Genomic DNA, 27,963 nt, shown 5'->3' with positions numbered 1-27,963 from the left:
AATTCTTTTATTATTATTTCTTTTGATTAAAATCTTAGAATCGCACTTAATTCACCAGATTTCTTAAAATGTAGCCATCAATTTGTAATAGGAGTTTTTCGTGTATTAAATTTGTGTCAAAATTTTACAAATAGATATGACATAGCACTTTTAAAAGTACATTGATTAAAGTCAACGCCTTACAAATATAGGGATTGGTAGTTGAGACTTGTCGAGGTTCTGAACAATAATAATAATAAAAAAGTTATATAATATCAATCAAGTTTAAAGTTCAATCAGATTAACTCAACATTGATTCCAAAGCATTTTAATTGTGATTTAAATATTATTTTCATTTCTGTACTTTTTACTTCAGTTTCTGTATTTAAAAATGCTCAACTTTAACTTAAAATCTGATACAAATTGTCGGTTACATTCGATGAAAGACAAGTGCTTAGCCTAGTTGTCTGAAGCCATCATCACAAGCGCTCGAATCATTAGTTAAGAATTTAATTAAATTAGATACTCGATTGATTGGACAAGATAGTGTTACACGAAAATCTCACATCCACAACAAAACAAGAGGTACCTTAGAATGATTAGCCACTTGGATAGCCTAAGTTTACCAGACGATTTCGTTTTTAATCCAATCATTCATGCAATGTGAATTAGATTCTAATCATCTAAGATAAGCATGCTTTGATTCATGCTACTTGGCAATTAAATCTATAGTTAACTGTCACCGATTATGGGTTAATCTTTAGTCTAATAAAGCGATTATATAAGGATGATCAAACCTAACATACCATAGAGCATAGAAATTAAAATAAGACAAGAACTATTCAATAAGAAATTAAAAGTTATTGCAAATGCTCACGAATGAACAAATGAGTTATGTTTTTCATACCCCTAAGTTAGCAAAACGTACCTAAGCCGCTTAATGAATGTCCAAGGTAGATAATACAATTCAAATGCCCAAAAAAAAAAAAAAGAGGAAATGAAGAGGAAAAGGAAAAAAATCGAGAGAGTTTAAGAAAACAGGAACTTGGATGATCTAAATGAGGAAAGAACAGTTATTTACTAGGTCAATAGCGTCGTAATGCTCTTGGTTTAAAATCTCTAACGCTCTACAGTATTGAACAAATGGTGGCTAATGTTTCATCTCGACAACGTTGCAATGCTAGGCAGTGTTTTGGCTTCTAACGTCGTGTAGCATCGGGCCTTGACATTTCAACGCTTGTTTCAAGGGCATTTTGGACATTTTCCTCTTTTTTGATCTAGTTGCTGAATTAGGGTTACAGACAGTCTCTTTAAGCTCGATTTTCGTCTTGACGCTCGATTCTACCTCTTGATGCTTGAAATCTACAAAATCATAGAATATGTACACTAAACATTAGAACTAACTCGAATTAAGCCAGGCAATATGTGACATTTTAGGTACTATATGAAGAATTAAAATGTGTAAAAAATTAAAAGTATAGTAACTAAAATGAACTTCTTAAAAGTATGAGAAGCATAATAAATCAGAATTAAAAATATATTTTAACCTTTGAGCTATTCACCTCAAAATTTTGGAGAGTTCAAGGCATATTGACAAGAGATCTTTAGAAGAAAAAAGAAGCATAACCAGAAACACATTGACAAGTTATGACAAAATAAAAAAGGTAAAAGAAACTTGAAAATGTGAATACAAATCTATCTTACACAACAAAAATTAGAAAAAACCATAAGAGATAGAATCAAAGGGTGTGAAGTGATATGGTGGGTTTTGGTAGAAGTAAGCAAAAGCCATCTGTCATTCTAATTTCCAATGAAAATCCAAAAACAAACCACAGAATGGACAAAGTGTCATTAAATGAAACGAAATAGAGTTCAACAAAACGACACAGAAAAACAAAAGGGTTTGTATTAATCACATAGATAGATGTGAGGAGACCCGTGATGATATGAGACAGTAACAACCATATTTTGTGTTTTTGTATTGTTATTGGAACCCGTGAACACTGATGAATATGATTTCGTTGTTTTCTTATACCTCTTTTTATTTTCTTTGTTTTTAATATGCCTTTAAATGATATGCTAAAATATTCCCTTTCCCTTTTTTCTCTCTCACTCACTCACTCATTTATGTGAACTTGTAATGTAAATGCTTCTCTACTTTGGAATCCTCTCCATTCTTCTCTTCTACCATTATGGTTTTTATTTGTTTTACATTTGTCTTACTTTTTTTTATTTTTTTTCTTAAAAAAAAAAATTTCATAAAAATTAATCAATGCCAACATCAGAATAATTCCAATCCTCTTTTAATGCAGAAGACACCAATCAAAGAACTCATCAACTCAAGAGAATCTAAATCTACCACCATAATTACATTAGCCCTCTTCGAAAAAAGAGCATAGTATAACCTTTTTGGCTGGTCATGATGAAGGAACTCTATTGAAGAGATACTTGAGCGAAAGTGGATCGTCCAAATATCATTAATTATTGAAAACATAATTTACAGTAAACATACAAGATATGCATTCAAAATAAATTACAGCATGCTTGATACAAAAAATAAAGGGTTCAAGATACATTACCATTGAAGAACCTTTCTTCTCGTAAAACTCCCTCGAATAGTCACGAGCCTCGAACAGAAACAACAACTCTTGAAGACCTTCTTCAAGATATTCTCGAACCAAACAAAGAGGACACTACTACAGTGACCCTTTGGTATTCTCGGGGTGAGAACCCAGAAGTGTTGGACTCTGACTACTTTGGTTAGGAGGGAAAGTTTGGGTGGATGAAGAAGATTGAAAGAATACAAAGAACTTTTCTGCAAACTCAATCGTTCAACAATCTCAATGTTAGCCGTTCGAGGAAGAAGAAGAAAACCACTTTTCTTTTATTCCTCTTGCCACAAAAGACAATAACCACCCACTAAGGTGGTTGGAGAGAAAAGAGGGAAGTTATTATTCAAAATAATAAAATGACATTAATAAATATGATAACTAACTTATCATATTATATTTATATTAAACAATATATTATATCAAATATAACATGTAACCTATAGTTTCAATTTATGAATCATATTCATAGATATATTTGAATCTCATTCAAATATTTATTTTCTCCCATTAAACTATAATGTATCAAATACATTATGACAATTATATCATATATAATTGAAACAATTTAATTATATTATAACTAAATCCCTCTAATTAACTTGAACAATTCAAATTAACCCAAAAACGGATTCTCAACTAAATCCTTTTGAGCAACTAAAGAGACCTTATGGACCTGTAGCTTGAAGCTTCAACGGTACATGAATAATTAATTAAACTCTTTAATTACATTATCCACCATCTGTGAACTGTCGGGAACTCCACTAAAGACCGACAACTGCACTCTTTGAACTACAGATATATTTCTGTGTCCATTAGATATAACCAATCAACAGTACGATGACCTTTCACAAATGGCTTGTATGTACACATGGGCCAAATTACCCTTTTGCCCCTGTAGTTACATCTAACTTCTTATGTACCATTGATCTCTTTAATGAACAATAGATCATAGTCCCACTGACCAAAACCCCTCTAGGGCCAGGAGGGGGTGTGACATTATATTGTTCAAAACCCGGAATCAGCCCTTAAGGGAGCAATTTATCTACCTACCCCTGCTTCCGAGAAGGAGTGAATTCCATATTGTGTAGCTGTGTTCCCAGCTCCCCAATAAGACGAATCTCTAAAATGGTAAGCTTGTTGAGTCGGCGATCTGGCCACTCTCACCCATACAAATTAAAAGACCGCCCTCATAGGCAGGAGTTCACAACTCACTTAGGATTTAGGTCATGTTACCTATAGTCATCCTGGTGAAATGTAAGTCTCTATTATGAACGGTGTTATATAATGAGACTAAACATTTTGTGGTTCGGTCTTATACAAACTTCTTTGTATAGAATATCCTCACTCGCATGTCTAATACATGAATGATCACGATTAGATCATTTGTAGCACTTTACAACAATCGTAACGCCTACAAAGCGGGCCATACTCGTAATGTCACCAGAATAAGGTACCCCACCTTATCCATATACTACAGACCATTTAGGTTATCATTTAAACATGATCCATCTGTATGTCTCCACATACATGTTTAAGTTACAATGATAACCTTGGATGTTAGTTTATTGGTTTATGGTTAATGCAACTAAAATATCACATATTTTATAGACAAAGTGTATAAAATATCATATATTATTAATCACATAAGATTTTGTTCTTACAAAGTTTACAAACTATAAGATCCTACGAGATTTAGGGCATCAACCCCAACAATCTCCCCCTTGTCTTAAAGCTAGTTGGGTGCGCAATATAATAAAATACAAAGTACATAAAACAATAAACTAGGGCATAAAACGTCCTGTACAATATCTCCCATTTGTCCTAGTTCAGCCGTAGTTTGTTCTATAGACCCATACTCTGCAGGTGACCCTCAAACTGTAGTCGTGAGAGCCTTTGTAAACTGATCAACAACATTGTGCTCTGAAGCTATCTTCGTGACAATTACATCCCCTCGAAACACAATCTCTTGGATGAGATGATACTTCCGCTCTATGTGCTTTCTACACTTATGACTCCTGGGCTCTCGGGAATTAGACACAACACCACTATTATCACAATAAAGTGTGATGGGCTTTGACATGTTTGAAACAACTTCTAGATCAGTTAAGAACCAAACGACTTCCTTAGAAGCTTCACAAGCCGCAACATACTCAACCTCCATGGTGGAGTCCACGATGCACCTCTGCTTGATGCTTCGCCATACTACTGCCCCTCTGTTAATAGTGAACACTGATCCTGATGTGGATTTCTTAGATCCTCATTGGTCTGAAAATCAAAGTCCGTATATCCCGTAAGGATCAAATCCTTAGAACCATACACAAGCATGTAGTCCTTCGTTCTCCATAGATTCTTGAGGATTTCTTAATGGCTATCCAGTGATCTAATCCTAGATTAGATTGATATCTACTGACTATCCCCACTGCATAGCAGATATCAGGTATAGTACATAACATCGCATACATCAAACTGCCACGAAAGATGCATAGAGGATCTGTCTCATATCCTCAACCTCTCAAGGTATCTTAGGACACTGTTCCTTAGACAAAGTAACTCCGTACCTGAAAGGAAATAAACCCCTTTTAGAGTTCTGCATTGAATATTTGACAAGCATCTTGTTAATATACGACGCCTGAGACAGTGCTAGCATTTTATTCTTTCGATCTCGAAAGATCTGAATACTCAGAAAAAATTGAGTCTCTCCCAAATCTTTCATTTAGAATTAGGTCGCTAGCCAGTTCTTAATTGTAGTCAGTAAACCTACATTATTCCCAATGAGTAGGATATCATCAACATACAACACTAGAAAAACTACTGAATTATTGATGATCTTCTTGTAAACACAAGACTCATCAACGTTTTGATCAAAGCCATAAGATTTAATCGCAGTATCAAATCTTATGTTCCAAGATCGAGATGCTTGTTTCAGTCCACAAATGAACCGATTAAGCTTGCAAACATTTTTCTTTTGACCTTGGATTATGAATCCCTCGGACTGCACCATATAAATGGTCTTCTCAAGATTGCCATTTAGAAAAGCAGTCTTGATATCCATTTGCCATATTTCATAGTCATAATATGAGGCAATGGATAGGAGGATCCATATAGACTTCAGCATGGCAACAGGCGAGTAAGTCTCTTCATAGTCGATTCCCTCTACCTAGGTATAACCCTTTGCGACCAGTCTAGCCTTGAAGGTTTGCACCTTCCCATCAACACCTCGTTTCCTCTTGTAGACCCATTTACAACCTATAGGTTTAACCCCATTAGGTTGTTCTACAAGATCCCTTACTGAATTGAAGTACATAGACTCCATTTCGAGATCCATGGCTTTGATCCATTCATCTCTGTCAACATCCTCCATTGCCTTCTTATAAGACAATGGATCCTCAACCTCGCCATCAACTACCATAGCTAGGATTTTAGTTAAACCCATATAGCGAATAGGTGGGTTTGCATGAAGGAATTCTAAAAAGAGATCCTTTGAGCAGCAGAAGTGGATCGTTCCAAATTCCATTGAGAATGAACACAACAATTACAGTCTTAAATGGAAACTAACAGATTATGCATAATTATAACATTACAAGCATGCTACTTAAACAAACTGACCAGGGATAGAGTATGCATACCTTTAAAGAACTCTTCTTCAAGTATCCCTCGATCGTTTAGCAACTCGTTCAATCAACATGAACTCGAACACAACGATCAAAACACGATCTCAACGAACGTTTGAATGAACCTCTAACTCAACCGAGTCCAACTCGATCCACGAACGGATTTAGAACACCACCACAAGTGTTACCTTGGTATTCTCGGTGTGAGAATCTAAGTGTTGTGGGCTCTGTATGATCTTGGATTGAGGAAAGAAGGAGGTAGATGATAGTATAAGTTGGAGATAAAGACTGTCTATCGATTATTCAGAAGATGAAGCCTATTGTATAGACTTTGCTACTCGATCATGTAGCAACGATCAAGCGAGTAACTATCGTATAGTCAACTCGTAGCTCAATCGTGTATGCTCTCAATGCTATCGCTTAGTAAAAACACTTTTTACTTGATAGTCTTTTCTGTGAGATTTTTCGAATGAATGATAGCCCTCACGAGAGACTGAACGATCGAGCAAGAGACTAAACGATCGAGCGAGAGATTACTAGACGATTGGCTAGATGATTCTCACGAGAGCGAGAGATTACTAAACGATCAAGTACCCACTGTCTATATGATAGACAAAACCTTTCCCCACTCACTTGATCTTGTAGTTCGGTCGTATACTTCCTCATTCCCTCTACTAAATTCACTCAGAGCCCACACCTTCTGGATTCTCACTCCGAGAATACCAAGGTTGCCGAGTGGTAGTGTCAAGGGTTGCTGTTCGAGGATCAGACTGTTCGTGATTGTGACGAAGTAAGGGGTTGCTAGACGATTGTTCACGAGAGCGAGAGATTTCCAGTAGAAGAGTTCTTTAAAGGTACATCTCTCAATTCCTTTTGTATTTGATTAAGAAAGCATGCTGTAATTTTCTTTAAGATGCATAACTGTTCTTGTATGTTTGTGAATGCGTTTATTCTTTCACAATGGGCTTAGAAAGACTTACTTCCGCTTATTGGTTCTCTTGAATAAGAGTTCTTACAATTGGTATCAGAGCTAGGTTATTTTGATATTCCAAATCCATTGCTGTAATGAATTGCATTTACATTCTTGGTGGGTTTTAAGCATGTCTACATTATGTTTAAATGTTAAATGTGTTGGGGTTTGTGCCCTAAAGTCTCGTGTTCTGTAGTTTGTAAACAACTTTGTAAGAACATTTGTGATGTATAATATATATGATATTTACTTCACTTCTTGACTTTACACATTTAGATATTTTTATTTTACCACAAACCAATAAACTTAATATTCTTGATTGTCTTTATGTAACTTAAGCATGTATGTAGTGATATATAAGTGGATCATGTTTTAAGTGACAACTAAAATAGTCTGTAGCATGAACACAATCCTGAGTGAGTTGGGAACTCCTGCCATTGAACGCGGTCCTTTGATTTGCATGGGTGCGAGTGGCCAGAGTGCCGACTCAAACCTACCACTTTGGGGACTCGTTTGATTTAGGAGTTGGGAACTCAACTTTACAAGATGGAGTTCACTCCTTCCCCAAAACAGCGGCAAGTAGATAGATTGCTCTCTTAAGGGTTGATCTTGAGGCTTGAACGATGTGGTGCCACACACCTTCTCATGGCCCGAGAGGTGTTCACACATAGTAGGACTATGTTGTATTGTTCATTAGAGAATCAGTGGTACTTAAGGAGGAAGATGTAATTACAGGGGCAAAATGGTAAATTGGCCTATTGTAATTACGAGCATCTGTGAAGGGTCATCGTATTGATGATTAGTTATATCTAATGGACATAGAAATATATCTATGGCAAGAAGAGTTCAACTATCGATTTTTAGTGGAATGCCTAGCAGTTAACGGATAGTGGATATCGTGACTAAAGAGTTTAGTCAGCTATTCACGTACCGTTGGAGCTTCGAGCCATAGGTTCATAAGGTCCTCTTGGTAGCTTGGATACAAGTTGAAAGTCAGTTTTTGGGTTAGTTTGAAATGTTCAAATTGACAAGAGGGAGTTCGATTATATATGATATAATTGAACTAGTTAATTATATATATTAATTAACTTTATGTATGAGATACATTAATTTGGAGGAAATTGGATATAAATATGATTTATATCTAGTGGAGAAAAATACTATAATTAATATATGATATTAATTTATATGTTATGAATATGATGAGATCGTATAGATGATCGCTTAGTTTTTTTCTACACAATCGTTTAGACGATTGCTTACCTTTTTCCTACACGATCGTATACTTCACCTAAACGATCAAGCATCTTGTCTATACGATAGACGAGATCATCTCCCACTTGCTTGATCGTTGTATACGATCCTTCTTCCTCCTCCCCTCTACCAAATCCGAATAAAGCCCACACTTTGGATTCTCACTCCAAGAATACTAAGAGCTCTAAGTGGTGGTGTCATCTTCGTTTCCTTCTGTTCGTGTGGTGACTGTTTGAGGTAGATGATTGGGTTTTAGATTTGCTGTGAAGAAGAAGTCTTTAACCGGTATGATCTCTCAATCTCTTTAGCATTATGAATGCATTTTAGTATGTTTAAATGTACATGTGGTAATTCTGTCACAATGAATTGGAAAGATCCGCTTCCACTCGTGGGTACTCTGGAATAAAAATTCCTTCAAAATGTATCTGTGGATGTGGATTAATGGAGTTTCTGGGATGATTGCCTCCGGTTAATGATTTCTTTTACATTTCAAAGTTAATTGTAAGGGCCCTTGTGTTTTTGGACATATTAACTTGCTATTGAGTCTGTAATTCAAAGAGTTTGAGTCTGTTCGAGTTGCTCGTGATGAAGCTTCAAGGCATGGAGATGCATTACTTCGAGGAAGAAGAAGACCAAGAGTTGGTCAGATCGTGTAGCTAGGCTAAACGATCGTTTAGATTTGGCTAAACGATCGGGTAGAAAAGTTCTAACTCGATAATATAGCATCTACTAAATGATCGTCTGGATGATGCTAAACGAACGAGTAAAGTGTTTACTCAATCGGTTTGCGTTGGCTACTAAATCATGTAAACGATGGGGGTAAACGATCGTTGAGTATGGGATACTCGTTGCATGGTGTACGATCGTGTAGTCCAGCATGCTTCATCGCATAGTCACTAGCTACACGATCACTCGGTAAATGTCTATCGTATAGACGATGTACTCGATCATTTAGAAGATGAAGGCTATTGTATAGACTTTGCTACTCGATCGTGTAGCAACGATCAAGCGAGTAACTATCGTAAAGTCAACTCATAGCTCGATCGTGTATGCTCTCTGTAACGGTGAAATTACTTCCTTATTAATGATGCATGCGTTAATGGACTCAATTCATGCAATACTACTTCTAGATATGCGTTATTAATGGATGCTCTTGTAGTATGTTGTGCGTTGTCACAAGTTTCCTTACGTTGGTACCAAGTATAATTCCACCACAAGTTTCTCGGTGTGATCCAAGGTCGAACACAGGGACTGTTTGAGGTTATTGCGTTATGTTTATGATACATGCGATCAGGTTTTTCAATTTAATAAAAGTATTTGTGTACAAGAATATAAAGTTGTGATAAAGTAAAGGAAAGCAGTAAAAATGCGATAATAAAATAAAATGCAGTAAACCTAAGCTAAGATGATACAAGATACAGGCGGCATGATACAAAATACTGAGGGTAAGGCTGGCTGTGAAGATTATACACGGATCATGTAATGCGATGACAAGTCTTATGTACGAAGCAGAAAGAGAAAGATAACTAATATAAACATCGCAAGTTCCTTAATTGCGTTAAAGTCATAAGTACGATCCTGATTTTCCCTTAGCGTACACCTGTCAGTGATCAGCCGCATTCCCACATGTTTGTGGTGAAATAGAGATGAACGTAATGAATGCAAGGTTGCTTCCATTCCTGGAAGTACTACTTGCTCTAGTTAACGCATTCTTTTGACCTTCTCTCGATAGATCAGAATGACATCTTCACTTCTACTCTCACAGGTGAAGATGCCGTCTAGCATGCCTTAGCTAAACACAATTATCTCTTTAACACAGATTAAGTACTTGTTTAATTCATATTGACTACTCGGGGAGTAAGAACACTTCATGAAGAAAATGATAAACGGAGGAACAGAAATAGACAGAGAAGTGGTAATGAAAATGATCGAGACATTCAACATATCTATTTAACATCTGATACATGGTGTGTGAATGAAGAGATAAAGAAAATGAGATACAATGATGAAAAGAGATAGAAACAAATACAAACAAGCGCCAACGTCTCGACACCAATTTGGATGGAGATTTGCTTACCGGAATGGATGGATCATGTGGAAGGATGAACTTCCCTCTCAGGCTTGCTCAACCGGTAGCAGGGATCTGAGTATAGAGCTTCGTGGCGGGGATCTGGAAGATTAACACTGCGACTCACCTTTCGGACTTGTCTCTTTTTCTTCCCGGATTTCTTCAGTTTAACACTCAGCTTAACCTTTTTCTCAATATAATAGCAGCAATTAGCCCCGTATCAAGTATCCTTTTTTTTTTTTTCTTTGAATTCTATGGGGTATTTATAAGTGAAGATCTTTGACTCCGGCCTTGTGGTCCCCACTTATTGTTATGAAAATTTTGAAGATGGAGGGATATTATTCCTTCTGTTATGCAATCAGACCATCAAATCTGCATAACCGTTAGACATACACGTGGCACAATCCTCCGCAGTTGCATTACTCAGCTGTATCTTTTGATCGAGTGTTCGCATGCGGTGTTGTTTTTATTACTGCAAGCGGTTGAAAGTCAGCTCTGGATCGACTGTCGCTTTGTGCCGTCATTGTGTTAATTGTCTTTTCATTGTTGATTAACAGGCGCAATGTGTCAGAGATGCGTTGGTCAGTTTGTCTTGAGCCTTAATCGCAAGCGGTGACTTGGTTTCTTGCAAAACAGAGTAGAAATCTCCCCTTCTTCCATCTTAATGATGTTAGTAGGTGTAATTGTGATAATTCAGAATTATTGTATTTCTAAGCTAATTTTCATACAATTGGTGCATATATATTCTCTTTTGGTCGCAATATTTAGATAAGGCAGTATAAATAACTTGTATTTCTACAAGTTATTACTCTCAACCTATCGCTTAGTAAAAACATTTTTACTTGATAGTCTTTTCCGTGAGATTTTTCGAATGAATTAACTACTAATTTTGGAAAACAATTTTGTTTTTTTATCTCATAGTTACCATAAAACTTACAATAATCTCCCACTCAAATCGGTTATAAGAGAAAAAGAATTAATTATCATAAAATTAATATGTTATAAATAAATATAATAACCAACTTATCATATTATATTTATAACCTATAGTTTTAATATTTCATCATATGAAACATATAAACCATAGTTATTTTTCTATTTTATGGTATTTAATATAAATCATATTTATATTAATTCCTCCAATTAATGTATCTAATACATCATATCAATTATATCACATATAATTGAATTTCCTCTCGTTAATTTGAACATTTCAAACTAACCCAAAATCTGATTCTCAACTTGAACCCATTGAGCTATCAAAGGGACCTTATGGACCTGTAGTTTGAAGCTCCAACAGTACGTGAATAACTGACTAAACTCTTTAGTCACGAGATCCACCATCCGTTAACTGTTGGTCACTCTAATAAAGACCGGCAGTTGCACTCTTTACACTACAGATATATTTCTGTGTCCATATAATCAATCAACAGTGCGATGATCCTTCACAAATCGCTCGTAAGTACAGCTGGGCCAAATTACCATTTTGCCCCTGTAGTTACATCTAACTCCTTAAGTACCATTGATTCCTCTAATGAACAATAAGTCACAGTTCTACTATGACTGAGTTCTCTCTTCCAAAGATAGGGTGTAACCACTATGTTCGAGACCTAGAATCAGCCCTTAAGGGAGCAATTTATCTACTTACTCCTGCTTCGGGAAAGGAGTGAATTTCTTCTTGTGTAGCTAAGTTCCTAGCTCCCCAACCAGATGAATCTCCAAAAAAGTAAGCTTGTTGAGTTAACAATCTGGAAACTCTCACCCATACTAATCAAATGACCACCTTCATAGGCAGGAGTTTCCAACTCACCCAAGATTAAGGTCATGTCAACTATGTTCATTTTAATGAAATGTAAGTTTCAATTATGAATGGTGTTATATAAAGAGACTAATCATCTCGTGATCTGGTCTTATACAAACTCTTTATATAGGATACCCCTACTCGCATGTCTCTACATGAATGGTTAGGATCAGACCATTTGTAGCACTTTACAACACTTGTAACATCTACAAAGCGGGTCGTATTCGTAATGTCACCAGGATAAGGTATCCCTCTTTTATCCATCTACTACAGACCATTTAGATTATTACTTAAGGCATGATCCACTTCTATATCTCACATACATGTTTAAGTTACATGAAATAATCAAGGATCTTAGTTTATTGGATTTGAATAAATGCATATAAAATAACATTTATTTTGTTAATAACAATGTGTGTACATAATGTTTACAAACTACGAGACCACCGGGAAAATTAGGATACCAATCCCAACATCACAACCCTCCCAATACATCGAAGTTCCCTCAACACTTGAGGTGGATTTGACCTACTAGATGATCCTACTTCAACAACTCTTGTTGAAGTACTAGGCTCTTCAACAACTCTTGTTGAAGATTCAGTAGTTTCTTTGGAAATCTCATTCAACACGATTTTACTTTTGGGTTTGTGCTCCCTTATGTTGTCCTCCTCAAGAAAAGTAGCATTTGTCGATACAAATACTATGTTTTCTTTAGGATCAAAGAAATAACTACCTCTCGTTCCCTTGGGGTAGCCTACAAATAGGCACAACCTCGAACGTGGTTCCAATTTCTTAGGATTAGCCTCAAGCACATGTGCTGGGCAACCCTAGATTCTGAAATGACATAAACTAGCTTTACAACCATTCCATAACTCCAAAGGTATTCTAGCATGCGCAACGGAATTGAGGATTAATTTTACTCTAATTGCATAAATTAAACATACAACCCTAAATTAGTTAATTAGGGTTTTTTTAGAAACATTACTTTTGAAGCTCCCGAAACTCGTCTATCTCCACTCGAACACGAATTGGAAAACCACTAGAGCTGACCTACTATCCTCTGGACTCAGAACCGGGTTGTAGGACCCGATGTATGAAGAACCCGAGAGAGAGAACGAGATGGAAATAGTAGAGTGAAAATTGGGTCGGATTTGGACTTTTTCAACCCAATTTTTAAAAACTAATTTTGTAAAATGTCTAAAAAAATAATCTTTAATCCAAAATGACAAGCCCATATTTATAGAAAAGGACCATGCAAAATTGCATGAAATAACTTCATAAAAACCCAACACCTAGAATCCACTATCTAAGTGGGCTTAATGTCTCCACTATAAGCCAACACCTAGTCCACTATTTTGTTAGTAGAATTATCCAACAAAAGTTTGGATTTTCCCACTAAGTCAAAGGGCAAAATAGTCATTTGGGCAAAGTCAAACTTTGACCGAAAAGTCTACATTTTGACTTTTTATGATTTTTTTCGTGTTGACTAATTTTGACCTCCCGAGCATGAATCCTCATTCATTTTCTCGAAATTCAAATCACATTTGAATATAAGGTCGGTCAAGGTTTGACTTTTCAAAGTCAAAAGTCAACTCTTTAACTTTTTATGTCTTTGACCATTTCCATTATTTCCGAGCTTCCGAATATGAACGTATTCATATTCTTGATATTTAAATAACATTTAAATATTAAAGCTGTATCTTTAAACTGAAAAATCGACCACTATATCACATATACTTATCGGTTTCTCTCTCTTCACCTAATTCGAACAATTCGAATTATTCTATCATACTATTCTAAGTTTATTCCATATGAGCTAGTAAGGGAACCTAATGGACTTATAGATCATGGGCTCCAACGACCCGAGATTAGCTGGCTAAACTCTTTAGATAGAGCTAATCAACATTTGTTAACTCACGGGTCATTCCACGATAGTCTCGTAGTTGCACTCTCCTCACTATAGATATATTTGTGTCCATATGATATAACCATAATTAGTAAGCTAATCCTTCACAGGTTGTTCGTAATCTTGGCTGGGTCATAAAAACCGTTTTACCCCCTAGACTGTATCTTATTCCTTAAGTTCCATTGATCCTCTAATGAACAATTGGTTTAAGGTCCAACCTATAAACCGAACCCCTCTCGGGCCAATGAGAGGGTGGGGCCCCTTGTTCAAGACCTAGATTCAGTACTAAAGGGAACAACCTATCTACTATCCCTATAATGGATAGGACTGAATTCTGTCTTGCACCATATGTTTCCAGCTATCCACCTGATCTTACCCTTGAAATGGGAGGCTTATTGGGCCAGCGATAATGAGCTGCCTTCACCTATACAGATCTAAGGATAATTTCCGAGTGAACAGGAGTTCATAATTAGCTCAGGATTAAGATTAAGTTACCTAGGTTACCAATTAACAAAATAGTCAGTTTTATACATTAAACGATATTTTAAACGTAAAAAGTGACTATTTCATGGTTCAGTCTTATGTAAACTCTTTACATAGGATGCCCCCATTTTCATGTCTCCACATGAATGGTTTAGGATCACATCGTTTGTACTAACTACAAAATGGGCCGCATCCATAGTGTCCCCAGAATAAGGCGCCCAACCTTATTCATATACTATAGACCATTTTGGCTATATATATTTGAACTTGATCCACATTTATATCACTACATAAAGTTCAAACTTAAACTTAATAGCCTCGAAACCTTACTTTATTGGATTCATGAATATAGAATTTAAATTTACTAAAGATTTTCAATAACAACTTTATTGAACAAGAATATGATATTACAAACTACGAGTTTTAGAACATAAAATCCAACAAATGGCCCCAGAGTCAATAATGCAAGCAGAATCATCATTCTCCACTAAAAAAGTTTCTAAGACAAGTAAATCACATTTATCTTTTTTGGCGTTCTTCTTTTCTGCTAAATATCTAGGGCAGTTTCTTTTCTAGTGTCCATCATGTTTGCAATGGAAACACTTTCCCTTGTCAACCCCCACTGGTTGTCTACCCCTTGGAGTAGCAACTCATGGGTTAATAGCAACCTTCCCCTTTCCACCCTTCTTCTTCTTTCACTTTTTGGTGCCGGAGGAAGAAGATATAGACTTAGTTCCAGAGGTCGAACCTTTGTGGAACGTTTTAGAAGATGAAACAACATTTGCTTCACCCTTCTTCTCCTTGCTTTTCAACAAGAATGGGAAGGTTTGTAGCTCATTAAGCAAGGTAGTTAGATTGTAGTTAATTCTGTTCAAAACAACATTACTATGGAAGTGCAAGAAACTTTCTGGTAAAGATTCCAGAATGATGCTAACTTGGCTGGTCTCATCGATACTTGACCCGTTCATCTCTGCCACGTTGAAGTGGACCATCATGTTGAGAACGTGTTCTCTAACAGATGCCCCTCCTTGCATACGGGCATTGAAGATGTATTTGAGAGTGTCGTGCCTGAGCTATGCAGACAGTTGTCCGAACATTCCCTTCAAGGACTTCATGATCTCATGAGCGGTGAGCATGGGCTCATGCTACTTGGCCAAAATTTTGTTAAGACTTGCCAAGATATATGTTTGGGCCTTCTCGTTCACCCTTGTCCATCGCTTATATGCTTCCCAAACATTTCGAGGAGCAGTAGGAGGTGGAATGGGAGGACACTCCTCTATTAGGATGAAATGTAGGTCATCGATGATCATAATCGTGTTGATCGTGTTTTTCCAACTAGTATAATTTTTGCCAGTTAATTTGTCGGTGGCAAGTAGACTAAGTGTAGCGGTAGCCATTTAAATTGCTGAAAAAGAACAAAATTAATTTAGTCTACTTGCATTAAACCACTTTTAAAAAATCAATCAAGTTTTAGGGTGATAAAGTACCCCTTCACTGAAATGAGATATTCTCAACCATTAGACAGAAATAACTCCTTGTCCTCGTAACTGTCACTATTGTTCGGTCCAGAATTTGTTAACATCCTTAACAATTCTATGTAAGTGTAACCCTTCATTTTAGGTTCTAGAGTCTCGCCCTAATGAGCCAACCTTAGGGAAAAGCCAATTGGACCAAAAGACTAAAGAAAACCTATCCATTTCTGGAGATCAAATAAAGCGTCATGCAAAACTGTCATCCTTTAGGGGGACACCCACGAAGCCTCGAGGCAATGTATGAAACTTTACCCAACCTAATGAGAGAGACCGAGGGATATGTTGTCACATGTCCCACTCCCACTTACTATAAACACTCTCTCCATTCACCTTGGTATTGACCTACCTAAATGCCACCCGTAGGGGGACACCCATGGTGCCTCGAGGCCGAGAGTAGATCTCACGATGTGAACTTTTAGGAAGAAACGTGTAGAGGTTAAAGTAAACTATCATATACCCTATTTTCCTCCCATTGAGTGTTCTACCTAGGGTTAATTAACTTAGGAAAATCCAACTACTGATTTTATTTAAGTGTTTGTTTAATTTTCTAAAAAACAACTATTGTCTTTGATGATTAAACAACTTTAATTCAAGTCTTATTAAATTCTTTAACAGACTTTCATTAAATTTGCATGCATATAACAAATCTATCTAATTCACCTTTCCAGGTAGGTTCCTAGGTAGGGGTGTGACGTTTCCATTGACTTAAGTATCTCAGCCTAGCCAGAACCAGCCTTAAACAAAAGGTCCCTTATATTATATACATTTGTTATATAGTTAATCTTTTATTAGGAATTAATTTAATCCTATTAAACCAATTTAAAAGATTAAAATTAGATTTCTAATCTCATTAGAAACATGATCTTAGGTCTATCTCAATCAAATTTTGAAACAATTTTAAAAAATGATTATAGCCTAAGGTTTGCATGCAACTCTTTATTATTGATTTTAATTCTAATTTCATTTATTATAACACTTATAAGAAATGAAAAAACCAATCATTACATGATTGACATACATAAGTTAATTATAACATTTATAATTTAACCTAAGGTAGTATCATACTTCATGCAATATTCATTCATTACTAACATATAACATTTATCTAACTAAGTAATGAACTATGCTATAGCATACATTCCATACAACCATTCAACCTTATATTATGACATTTAGAATATAAATGATGCATAGATATGCTATAATGCATGCATACATATACTACAAAACCAAGAAATAACCCCTCACGTGCGAAATTATAGAAGATCTCCTTTAAGATCAAACAATTCCATCGAATTGAGTATGATTGTATATGTGATAACATCTACTATACTAGGAATATCAATGAACATACATATACTATCATTCTTATATTATATGATGTATGAGCATGCTTAATGTAATTTAAATAATGCATACTAGTATATTATAACACTTATAATATAGAATGATGCATGAAAATAAATGCATAACTTATGGTGGGTTTTAAAGCTATATGACATACATTTTGACATATAAAATAAACATACATCACATTTATATTTAAACTAAAGTTGATAGACTGGGATAGAACATCTTTAAAAGAGAAATTAAACGGCTAACTATTACAAAAGTGAGTCCACCGGTTTGGAACAAGTGAACTGGGTCGTGAACCACTTGCCTTGAATCGCTCCACCAAGAACCCTTGCAACTGATGGTGTAGCAAACGCCTGATCGTTGAGTAGTGAGGCGTCGAGTATAGATGATCGTTTATATTTGATCATGTAGCTTTTGACTATGGGATGAGCATGAAAGTCTACGCGATCGTGTAGTAAACATCCATGCGTCGAGTATCATATACTGCACGATCGTGTAGCTAATGACTATGCGATGAGCATGATAGTCTACACGATCGTTTAGCACGCAAGGATGTGTCGAGTATCATATATCGCGTGATTGTCCACCAATCGAGCACCTACACGATCATGCAGCTAACACAACACGATCGTGTAGCAAACTCTACATGATCACGTAGCATTAGCTATGCGATCGTTTAGCAAATGCTACACGATCGTGTAGTAAACTCTACACGATCTCATAACAAAATCTAAACGATCGTTTAGCTCTAGCTATACGATGCAGCAACCTCAGGTTCATCTTCTCCATCGAAACACACTACAACCCTTCTTCTGAAGCCTCACGAGCGACTCAAAAACTTGAACAAATATAGACTCGAATGCAATTTATTGTCCAAAAACGCAGGGGCCCTTACAATACAACTTTGTAAATTAAACAGAAAACCATAAAAACAAGATTTCTATCCCAAAACATCCATTAACAAACCATCCACAAACATTTATTATATAAATGCAATGCAGATTGTAAAACCTATAAGTACTATAAACAAATTCAATACAAGAATGAAATTTGGAATCAGAAACCAACAACCTAGCTCTGATACCAATGGAAGGAACTCGTATTGAAGAGATCCTTGAGCAGAAGCGGATCGTCCAAATTTCATTAATGATTGCAAACATAATTTACAGTAAACATACAAGATATGCATTCAAAATAAATTACAGTATGCTTGATACAAGAAATAAAGGGTTCAAGATACATTACCCTTGAAGAACCTTTCTTCTCGTAAAACTCCCTCGAACAGTCACGAGCCTCGAATAGAAACAACAACTCTTGAAGACTTTCTTCAAGATATTCTCGAACCAAATAAAAGGGACACTACCATAGTGAGCCTTATTCTCAGGGTGAGAACTCAGGAGTAGTGGACTCTGACTATTTTGGTTAGGAGGGAAAGTTTGGGTGGAGGAAGAAGATTGAAAGAATACACAGAACTTTTCTGCAAACTCAATCGTTCAACAATCTCAATGTTAGCCGTTCGAGGAAGAAGAAGAAAACCACTTTTTTTTTTTATTCCTCTTGCCACAAAAAAAAATAATAACCACCCACTAAGGTGGTTGGAGAGAAAAGAGGGAAGTTATTATTCAAAATAATAAAATGACATAAATAAATGTGATAACTAACTTATCATATTATATTTATATTAAATTATGTTATATCAAATATAACATATAATCTATAGTTTGAATATTGTATCATATACAATATGAACTATAGTTTCTTTTCTCTATTTTATGGCATTTAATATAAATCATATTTATATTAAATTTAACAATTATGAATCATATTCATAGATAATATATTTGAATCTCATTCAAATATTTATTTCCTCCCATTAAACTATAATGTATCAAATACATTATGACAATTATGTCATATATAATTAAAACAATTTAATTATATCATATATACTTAGGGAAGTTATTATTCAATTATTAATTTGAACAATTCAAATTAACCTAAAAACTGATTCGCAATTAGATCCTTTTGAGCTACTAAGGGGACCTTATGGACCTATAGCTTGAAGCTCCAACGGTACATGAATAATTAATTAAACTCTTTAATTACATTATCCACCATCCGTTAACTGTCAGACACTCCACTAAAGATCAACAGTTGCACTCTTCGTACTACAGATATATTTCTGTGTCCATTGGATATAACCAATCAACAATATGATGACCCTTCACAAATTGCTCGTAAGTACACTTGGACCAAATTACCGTTTTGCTCTTGTAGTTACATCTAACTTCTTAAGTACCATTGATCCCTCTAATGAACAATAGATCATAGTCCCACTGACTAAACCACTCTCAGGCCAGGAGAGGGTGTGGTGCCACATTGTTCAAGACCCGGAATCAGCCCTTAAGGGAGAAATTTATCTATTTACCCCTGCTTCGAAGAAGGAGTGAATTCCATCTTGTGTAGCTGTATTCCCAGCTCCCCAATCAGACGAATCCCCAAAATGGTAGGCTTGTTGAGTCGACGATTTGGCCACTCTCACCCATACAAATCAAATGACCGCCCTCATAGGCAAGAGTTCACAACTCACTTAGAATTCAGGTTATGTTACCTATGGTCATCTTGGTGAAATGTAAGTCTCTTTTATGAATGGTGTTATATAATGAGACTAAACATTTCGTTGTCCGATTTTATACAAACTTCTTTGTATAGAATATCCCCGTTTGCATGTCTAATACATGGATGATCAAGATCAGATCATTTGTAGCACTTTACAATAATTGTAACACCTACAAAGCGGGTCATACTCGTAGCATCACCAGGATAAGGTACCCAACCTTATCCATATACTGCAGACCATTTAGATTATTACTTAAACATGATCCACCTGTATGTCTCCACATACATATTTAAGTTACCATGATAATTTTGGATGTTAGTTTATTAGTTTGTGGTTAATGCAACTAAAATATCACATATTTTATAGACAAAGTGAATAAAATATCAGATATTATTTTTTTTTTTTTACTATAGTATATATCAAAGGCCTACTAGCTAGAAAATTACAAAATGAATGACACTTATTTGATACTTTCTAAATTAAATAAAAATTAGATACAAAATTAAAATTCAAGAATGTATTAATACAGATGAAAGTTTATGAACTAAATTTGTAATTTAAACTTAAAATTACTAACATACTTGTTTTTTTATTTTGATTTGCTTTATAATATTCTTTGTTTCAATTTAGGTTGCGTTACAAGCACCACTAAAATGAACTTAGATAGCTTTCATTTTGTTATATAGTTCAAATAATAAATATCCATAAACATTTTTTTTTTTTTTTGTTAATGATAGAAATGGGTCATCATGAAACCAAATTATAGTGAAATAAGAGAAAATAATTACACAAATATGTTTAATTGAACTTTTGTTCTAATCTTTAAAATTACTTGTTCACTTTTACCATTTTTACACTTATGTATTAATTCTAGAAAAGGTTCTAATGAATCTATTAACTTGTAATTGTATGTCCTATAGGTCTCTAATTAAAATTTAAAAAATATGTTTAGTAAATTTATGGAATTTTACTTATGTTTATTTCTAAATTTTAATAAAAAGTGTTTGGTAATTTAGAACTCAGAACTTAATATAGTTAGTCAACTCATTAACACACGCATATACTTTAAACACAAAGGTCTATTTTTCTTTAAAAAAAAAAATAAATAAATAAATAAAAAGAAACACACTTTGGTCATGAATCATCATATTTACCTCATCACAACAAAACACAACCTTTCGTGTTAGAAAAAAAAAAAAGGAAAAAGTATATTTAATTTGTTAGGTTCAACCAAATTATGAAGGCTTATATAATGAAATTTTTTTAAAACTATAGGAATTAAATTAAAACTAAAGAATGTAAAACAATAAAAACTAGAATGATAATTCAACCAACACAATTATTAGATGTTAAGCAGATCCAAACATTCAGAGGCAATTGTGCATTATTGGAAGAATCATTGTGGTAAAGTAGTAGAACTTTATAATGTTAAAAATGATCATGGCATTTGTATAAATAGATTTTTTTTTTTCTTTTTGTTTAATGAGGTCTTGATGTTACATGGGTTAGGGTTTTAGTGTTGGCTATATTTTCTCGTGTAATAATTTTGAATGTCATTAAACATGTTTTTTTATCTTCTCTCCCGTGATGTTTTGTAGAATGTCTCATCCGGTGAATGAAAAGTATTTTTTTTTTTTTTTTTGTAAAAAAAAATCTGCGTGATTATCTTCAGAGATCTTTTCCTTCTTTGGGTGCTGGCTGGTTTTGATTATTGTCCGATTCTTTCCTATTATTGTGCATATATAAGAGTTTGTGTTCTTGGTTTTAGGGTTTCTGCTTTTTTTTTTTTTTAAGATGGTGCGATTTTGTGTTAGTGATTTTCGGTGTGAGGTGCGACAATGTCATTCCAAGCGATTGTGTAAAAAGTTCTATTGGCTTGAGTTGTTCACTCTTGAATGTATGTCAAACTTGTTACTTATACGTGAGAAGAGATTCTCATATTTAAAGAACCTAAATTTCTCAAATGAAGAGGTCTTCAATTACTTAAGTTATCAGTCACTAACATTAGGTTGTTCATGTTCTTTGTAGATGCATTTTTATTAACAGGTAAGTATAACAGTATAATTGTTGAACTGCTTATTAGTGAAATTATGTTTCTTAGGATACACTACTCCTAAACGTAGGTGACTTTGCATCGAATTAGGTTATTAATTTAAGTGTTTCTTTCTTGTTCTTTATAATAGATTTATATCTTTGTGTCATTAGAATTGTTGTAACATTATGTGTGATTTTGTTATGTTGTATGTTAGATAATATTTATTTTGATAGGATTTCCAAATGAGAATATCGTTGATTAATGAATTTTGTAAACAAAGAAAAAAACAGCAAACAAGTTTATCTTCTAGAAGGTGGGAATATTAAAAATGAAACCAGTATTATTACTCTTTGAATTTCTTGATATGTTCTTGAAATAATTTGTAAAAGGATGGGAGGAAAACCATCCATCCATTTCTAAACAATTATTTGCACCATGTGAAATAAGTGCCATTGGTTAACCATTAACTTATTTATAATCTTATAAGTCAACAATAATTTAAATCCAATTAATATAAAATAATATATATCATCTTTAAAACTTACTTTATTTCAATTTTTAGGCTTTTAAAAAGGTTTAAGTTTACTTCCTTGAGAATAAATTTTAAAGATAGTCACCATAGTATAAAAACTTGAAGCTTGGAGAAACATACTTTCTACATTGTGTGGCAGTTTTTAACTTAAAGTGTGTTATTTAGTCCACTCATATCAAAATTAACTTAAGAAATTGTTTTTTGAAATTTACACTAAATAATCATGGAATGCCCATCTTTTTGGTCAATTATACTCGAAAATGTCAAGAAGGTAAATATAAGAAATTAAAGAGAAAAAGAGTAATACTTGAGTACATCTTGAATTACACTCATCTCGAATACAACATTTTCAGTAATGAAGAGAAAAAGCATATAAAAAAAGAAATTTAAAGAGAGAAGTTCATCATCATTTAGTAGGCTGAGCCTGAGATGTACTTTTCGAGGGAAGAAAACGTTTTTAGATCTAACAAATTTATTAAATAAAATAAATATATTACACACCGATGAACACAAATTAAATAAGTATGTTTCTCTTTTCATTAAAAACTAGAAAAAAAAAAACAGATCAAATTTAAACTCCAAAATAAATACTAAAAACTCCCCTTTAATTAAAAAAAAAAAAACAAAAAATAATAAAAATGCAGGAAGAAAAAAGAAAAAGAGTTTTGAGGATGAGAAGTGAAGAAAGTTGTGTGGTTGGCGTAATTGTCTCGTGAAGGAACAAGCTTCCAATCTCAATTATGTGATCCTCTCCTTCCTTTCACACTTACTTCACTGACTTTTAAGCATGAAACTCATAAATCAATTCAATCCTTTTCCCTATTTTTTCCTTACCGTTTCTAATATTATTTATTTTTCACAGTTTCCATAGACTAAACAACACAGAGACACAAGGAGTTTAGATAAGGATACACAACAAAAATATTGGTATAAAAGGAGAACAGACCTCAACTTATTATTTGTACTTGTAAAGCATAAAGCATTATTATATTACTATGAACATGTCTTCCCTTTTGCTTCTCTTACTTCTGTTTCTTAACCTCACTTTCAATGCCTTCTCTGAGCCTCCTCTTCCACTTCAACCTGCTGTTGTTGTTGGCACTGTCTTTTGTGACACTTGCTTCCAACAACATCTCTCCAAATCTCCTCATTTCATCTCAGGTTCTTCAATGAATGTTGTTTATCATTCGATTTACCATTCATTTCATCTTGGCTTTCTTTTAATTTTTATTGTTTGATTGCAGGTGCTAGAGTTGAAGTGGAATGCAGAGATGAAAAGACCTCTAAGACTAGTTTTAAACACCAAGTGACGACTAACAAAAAGGGAAAATTTAAAGTTGTTTTGCCATTCTCTGTTGCTAAACATGTCAAGAAAATTGAAAGTTGTGGTGTTAGATTGATCAAAAGTAGTGAACCCTTTTGCTCTGTAGCTTCCTCTGCAACTTCGTCTTCTCTTAAGTTGAAAAGTTCGAAGAAAAATAAAAATGGGGTTCGGATTTTCTCAGCTGGGTTTTTCACTTTCAAGCCATTGGAACAGCCCGCTTTGTGTAATCAAAAGTCTGACCTTTTGAAATCCAAATTAATTAACCCACAGCTTCCGTTCCCGCCGATTGTTCCACCGGTCATTCAGCCGCCGTCGTTTTTGCCGCCCAATCCCCTGCAGCCGGCGCCACTAATCCCAAACCCATTTCAGCCGCCGGCGCCACTGATTCCGAACCCCTTTCAGCCGCCGGCGCCATTGATCCCGAACCCCTTTCAGCCACCGGCTCCGGTGATTCCGAACCCATTTCAGCCGACGCCAGGGTCGGGGTTACCTCTGCCACCGCTGCCGTTTATCTCTCCGTCGCCGCCTCCACCGACGTTGTTGCCGCCGTCGCTTGTGCCACCGTTTCTGCCGCCGATCCCTGGGATTCCGTCTGGTCCGCCTAGAGAGGAAACTACTTCACCGATCAAACAGAGCCCATGAAGGATGATTATTCATTATAATTATGGTTAAAGATTGTTTTTTCTTTTTTCTTTTTCTTTTCATTTTCTAATGGGTATAATTTGTAGTAATGTGTTATGATGGATTAGTATGTAGTATATCTTATAAGTTTAGCACAATATTGGGTTTTGTTTCTAATATATTATTTAAATTTGGATTATAAATAAAATTGGTGTTACTTTATCCTCATCAGCATGGTTATAACATAGGCCAAGTTGCACAATTAGCCTAAAACAATACAAATATTAGGTCCTTAATTCCACATTTTCAGCTTTGCAGATATGACAAAAAAAAAAAAAAAAAAAGTCCTTTAAAAAATCGTTTGAGAGAGAGATTTGAAAGTTGTTTGATATCTAATATATTTTTTATATGTTAATTATATGTGATATATTATTGATATATTATTAACATTGTATCTTTGAAAATTTGATACATATTGATATACACGTGATATCATTAAAAATTGATTAATATGTAATATATTATTGATATACTATCGACATTTTTAAAAGTTGTTTGATATATACTATTTGATATAATATTGATATACTATTGATATTATTGAAAGTTGATTAATATGTGACATATTGATGGTGTACTACTGAGATTTTTGAAAGTTGTTTGATATGTATTGATATATTGTTGGTATACTATTGATACACTTAAAAGTTAATTGATATGTGATATATTGCTAATATACTGTTGATAATTCTTGAAAGTTATTTGAAATGTATCAATATAATGCTGATATACTTAAATTTGAAAGTTATTTGATATCTAATATATTGTTGATATATTATTGATATACATGGACAGTTGATCATTATTAGATATATTGTTGATATATTCATGTTTGACTTCAAGTATTTACTGATTGGTTTCTGATACACTCATGGCTTATAACTAATATATTGTTGATACACTTGAAATATCATGCTTACAAAATGAAGCACACATACTTTACTTCAAAATAATTATTGGTTGAATGATGATTATTGTTATATAAGTTATTGATACACTTAGAATATTAATTGTTGTTAGATATACGGTTGATACACTCATGTCTTTCTTCAAGTATTTCTCGTATCTTATATATGACATACTTTTATTACACTTAGAATATCATGCTTATAAAATGAAACACACATGTTTTATTAATATATCTCTTATTTATGTTTTACTTTCACTTTCTTTCTTTTTTTTCCTTGTCTTTTGAAGTGTTTCACATATGTACTAACAAAATTAACATACCTGGCCAAATAGAAAAGAAATCAACCCATTACCTCACACAAATTATCTTAATAATGGTACTAAATTAAATTAACATTTCTCAAACCATCCAAATTAAATTGAAACTTTGTGCAAAATATAAATAAAATTAACTAAATTTGTAATTAAAAAAAGAGAAATGTATCTTCGAAAGGGGTAACTAGGTTAAGAAATTTTAATTCGTAAGTCAAATGTTAAAATTGTTTCATATATTGCCCACCCTGTGTATTTTCTTTCAAGGTTACTCTATAAAAAATAAAATATAATATAAAATGATAACATTTTAAATTTTAATTATAACAGTTAGTTATTATTAAATATTTTTTTTTTAAAGAAAAAACTTATTAGATTGTACTAGAAAACAATTTCAAATCATACAGAAAGAAGGAATACGGAAGGGTAAAGTGTAAATATAGAAAAATTGAGAATTAAAATTTAAAAATTCTGCTATATTATATGCAAAATCCAAAAAATTTTAGCTTTCGTTGCAATTTCTCTAATTGATTTTGCTATCCATTGTAATTTCCTCATAACATATTCTATTCAATTTTTTTAGGAAAAAGAAAAATATATTCAATACAATCTTTTCATATGAAATTTTCAAGTTGATAAATGTATCCATTCTTTCATTGTTTGAACACAAACAATTTAGGCTGATTAAGGTCTAGCTCAATTGATATAAGATCTGACTGATGTGATTTGAGATTTGAATCTCACTTGAATTAAAAAATATAATTAAATATATTAAGTCTAGGTTATCATTTGGTCCGTTCAATAATGTCGTTTTTAGTTTTCTTAAATTGTAATAGTCAAGATATGATTTGATAACCATTTATGCTCCGTTTGATAATCATTTGATTGTTGATTTTTTGTTATTGAAATTAAGTCTATAAACATTACTTCCAATTCCAAATATCTTCCTTTATTATCTACCTTTTATCGATAATTTAAAAAACTAAGTCAAATTTTGAAAATTTTTAAAAATATCTTTTAAAAAGTTAGTTTTGTTTATAGAATTTAGCTAAGAATTCAACTATTATATTTAATAAAGATGCAAATCATTATAAAATGGGGAGGAAATAGATTTAATTTTTAAAAACCAAAAACAAAAAACAAAATGGTTGTCAAACGAGAACTTAGTTTTTTGTTTTTGAAAATTGTGCTAGTTTTTCATCCTTTTCTTTTCATAGTTTCCTACCCGTTGAACTTGATTTACTTTGGTATTGGGTTGTTGAATAAAAATTATGATTTTTTAAAAATATGAGAAATTTCTTTTGGTCATTAAACTTCTATGAAAGTAACAATTTCGTTTTTGACTTATGAATTATAACAATTTAATGGTAGTACTTTAAAATTTATAACAATTTAGTTCTTGAACTTTATTATACAACAATATAGTCATTGCATTAAAAATTTATAACAATTTAACCGTTCCATCCATCAAAATTAAGTGTTAGTGTTTATTATTTAACAACTTAGTTTAAGTTTGTTATTTACGAACATAATTAGCCACTATTTAGTTTATAGATCTACATATCTAAGAAATTTTATTAAATCTTAATAACATAGAAACTTTGTTACGAAATCGAAAATTAAAGAATATAGAAAATATGAAAAAGAAATAGAGAATCGATACAGAGATTACGTGGCTCACTAACAGTGTGTTAGCTACGTTCACGGGGCAGAGGGAGAACAATTTTATTAGAGAGAATGTTACAAAATTATAGAATGGATGGTGCATCTAGGGTTAGAAAATTTAATATAGTGCACTTCTCTAAACCCTATGTCATAATCTTAAACAATCATAAATAATTAAATAATGTCATAGCAATACCCCGTACTAGGTCGTTCCAAACCCTAGATAACAGGTTCAAAATATTCTAACAAATCTCTTCGTTAACTTGAATTCTCTCACATATAACAAATGTACAGATGCAACATAAACAACATT

At 33.7% G+C, this 27,963-nt stretch overlaps 1 protein-coding gene and 1 long non-coding RNA gene across 2 annotated transcripts; one reads left to right on the top strand and one right to left on the bottom strand.

The window, feature by feature from the left end:
* Positions 1–825: 825 nt before the first annotated feature.
* On the bottom strand, positions 826–2,121 carry LOC150038559 (uncharacterized). Its single transcript, XR_016525384.1, has 2 exons — positions 1,542–2,121; positions 826–1,341 (listed from the first exon to the last, which is right to left on the bottom strand). It is a non-coding gene; the product is annotated as an uncharacterized LOC150038559 (long non-coding RNA).
* A 21,521-nt stretch (positions 2,122–23,642) lies between these two features.
* On the top strand, positions 23,643–24,932 carry LOC120078457 (Pollen Ole e 1 allergen and extensin family protein). Its single transcript, XM_039032759.2, has 2 exons — positions 23,643–23,920; positions 24,004–24,932. Exons 1-2 carry the CDS (start codon positions 23,755–23,757, stop codon positions 24,723–24,725), a joined length of 888 nt encoding a protein of 295 aa, XP_038888687.1. The 5' UTR covers positions 23,643–23,754; the 3' UTR covers positions 24,726–24,932.
* The last annotated feature ends 3,031 nt before the right edge of the window (positions 24,933–27,963 follow it).

This window comes from Benincasa hispida, chromosome 1, assembly GCF_027475165.1.
Source record: "Benincasa hispida cultivar pf3 chromosome 1, pf3_genome.v1.1, whole genome shotgun sequence".
NCBI lineage: Eukaryota > Viridiplantae > Streptophyta > Magnoliopsida > Cucurbitales > Cucurbitaceae > Benincasa > Benincasa hispida.
Note: the sequence above shows the minus strand (reverse complement) of the source record. Positions and strands in the feature narration are given on the sequence as shown.

What these genes read in the sequence shown, in the direction of transcription:
- LOC120078457 (XM_039032759.2), top strand. Translation starts at nt 23,755, where the DNA reads ATGAACATGTCTTCCCTTTTGCTTCTCTTACTTCTGTTTCTTAACCTC. An exon ending in ATCTCCTCATTTCATCTCAG is followed by an intron (nt 23,921 to 24,003) that starts GTTCTTCAATGA and finishes GTTTGATTGCAG; the next exon opens with GTGCTAGAGTTGAAGTGGAA.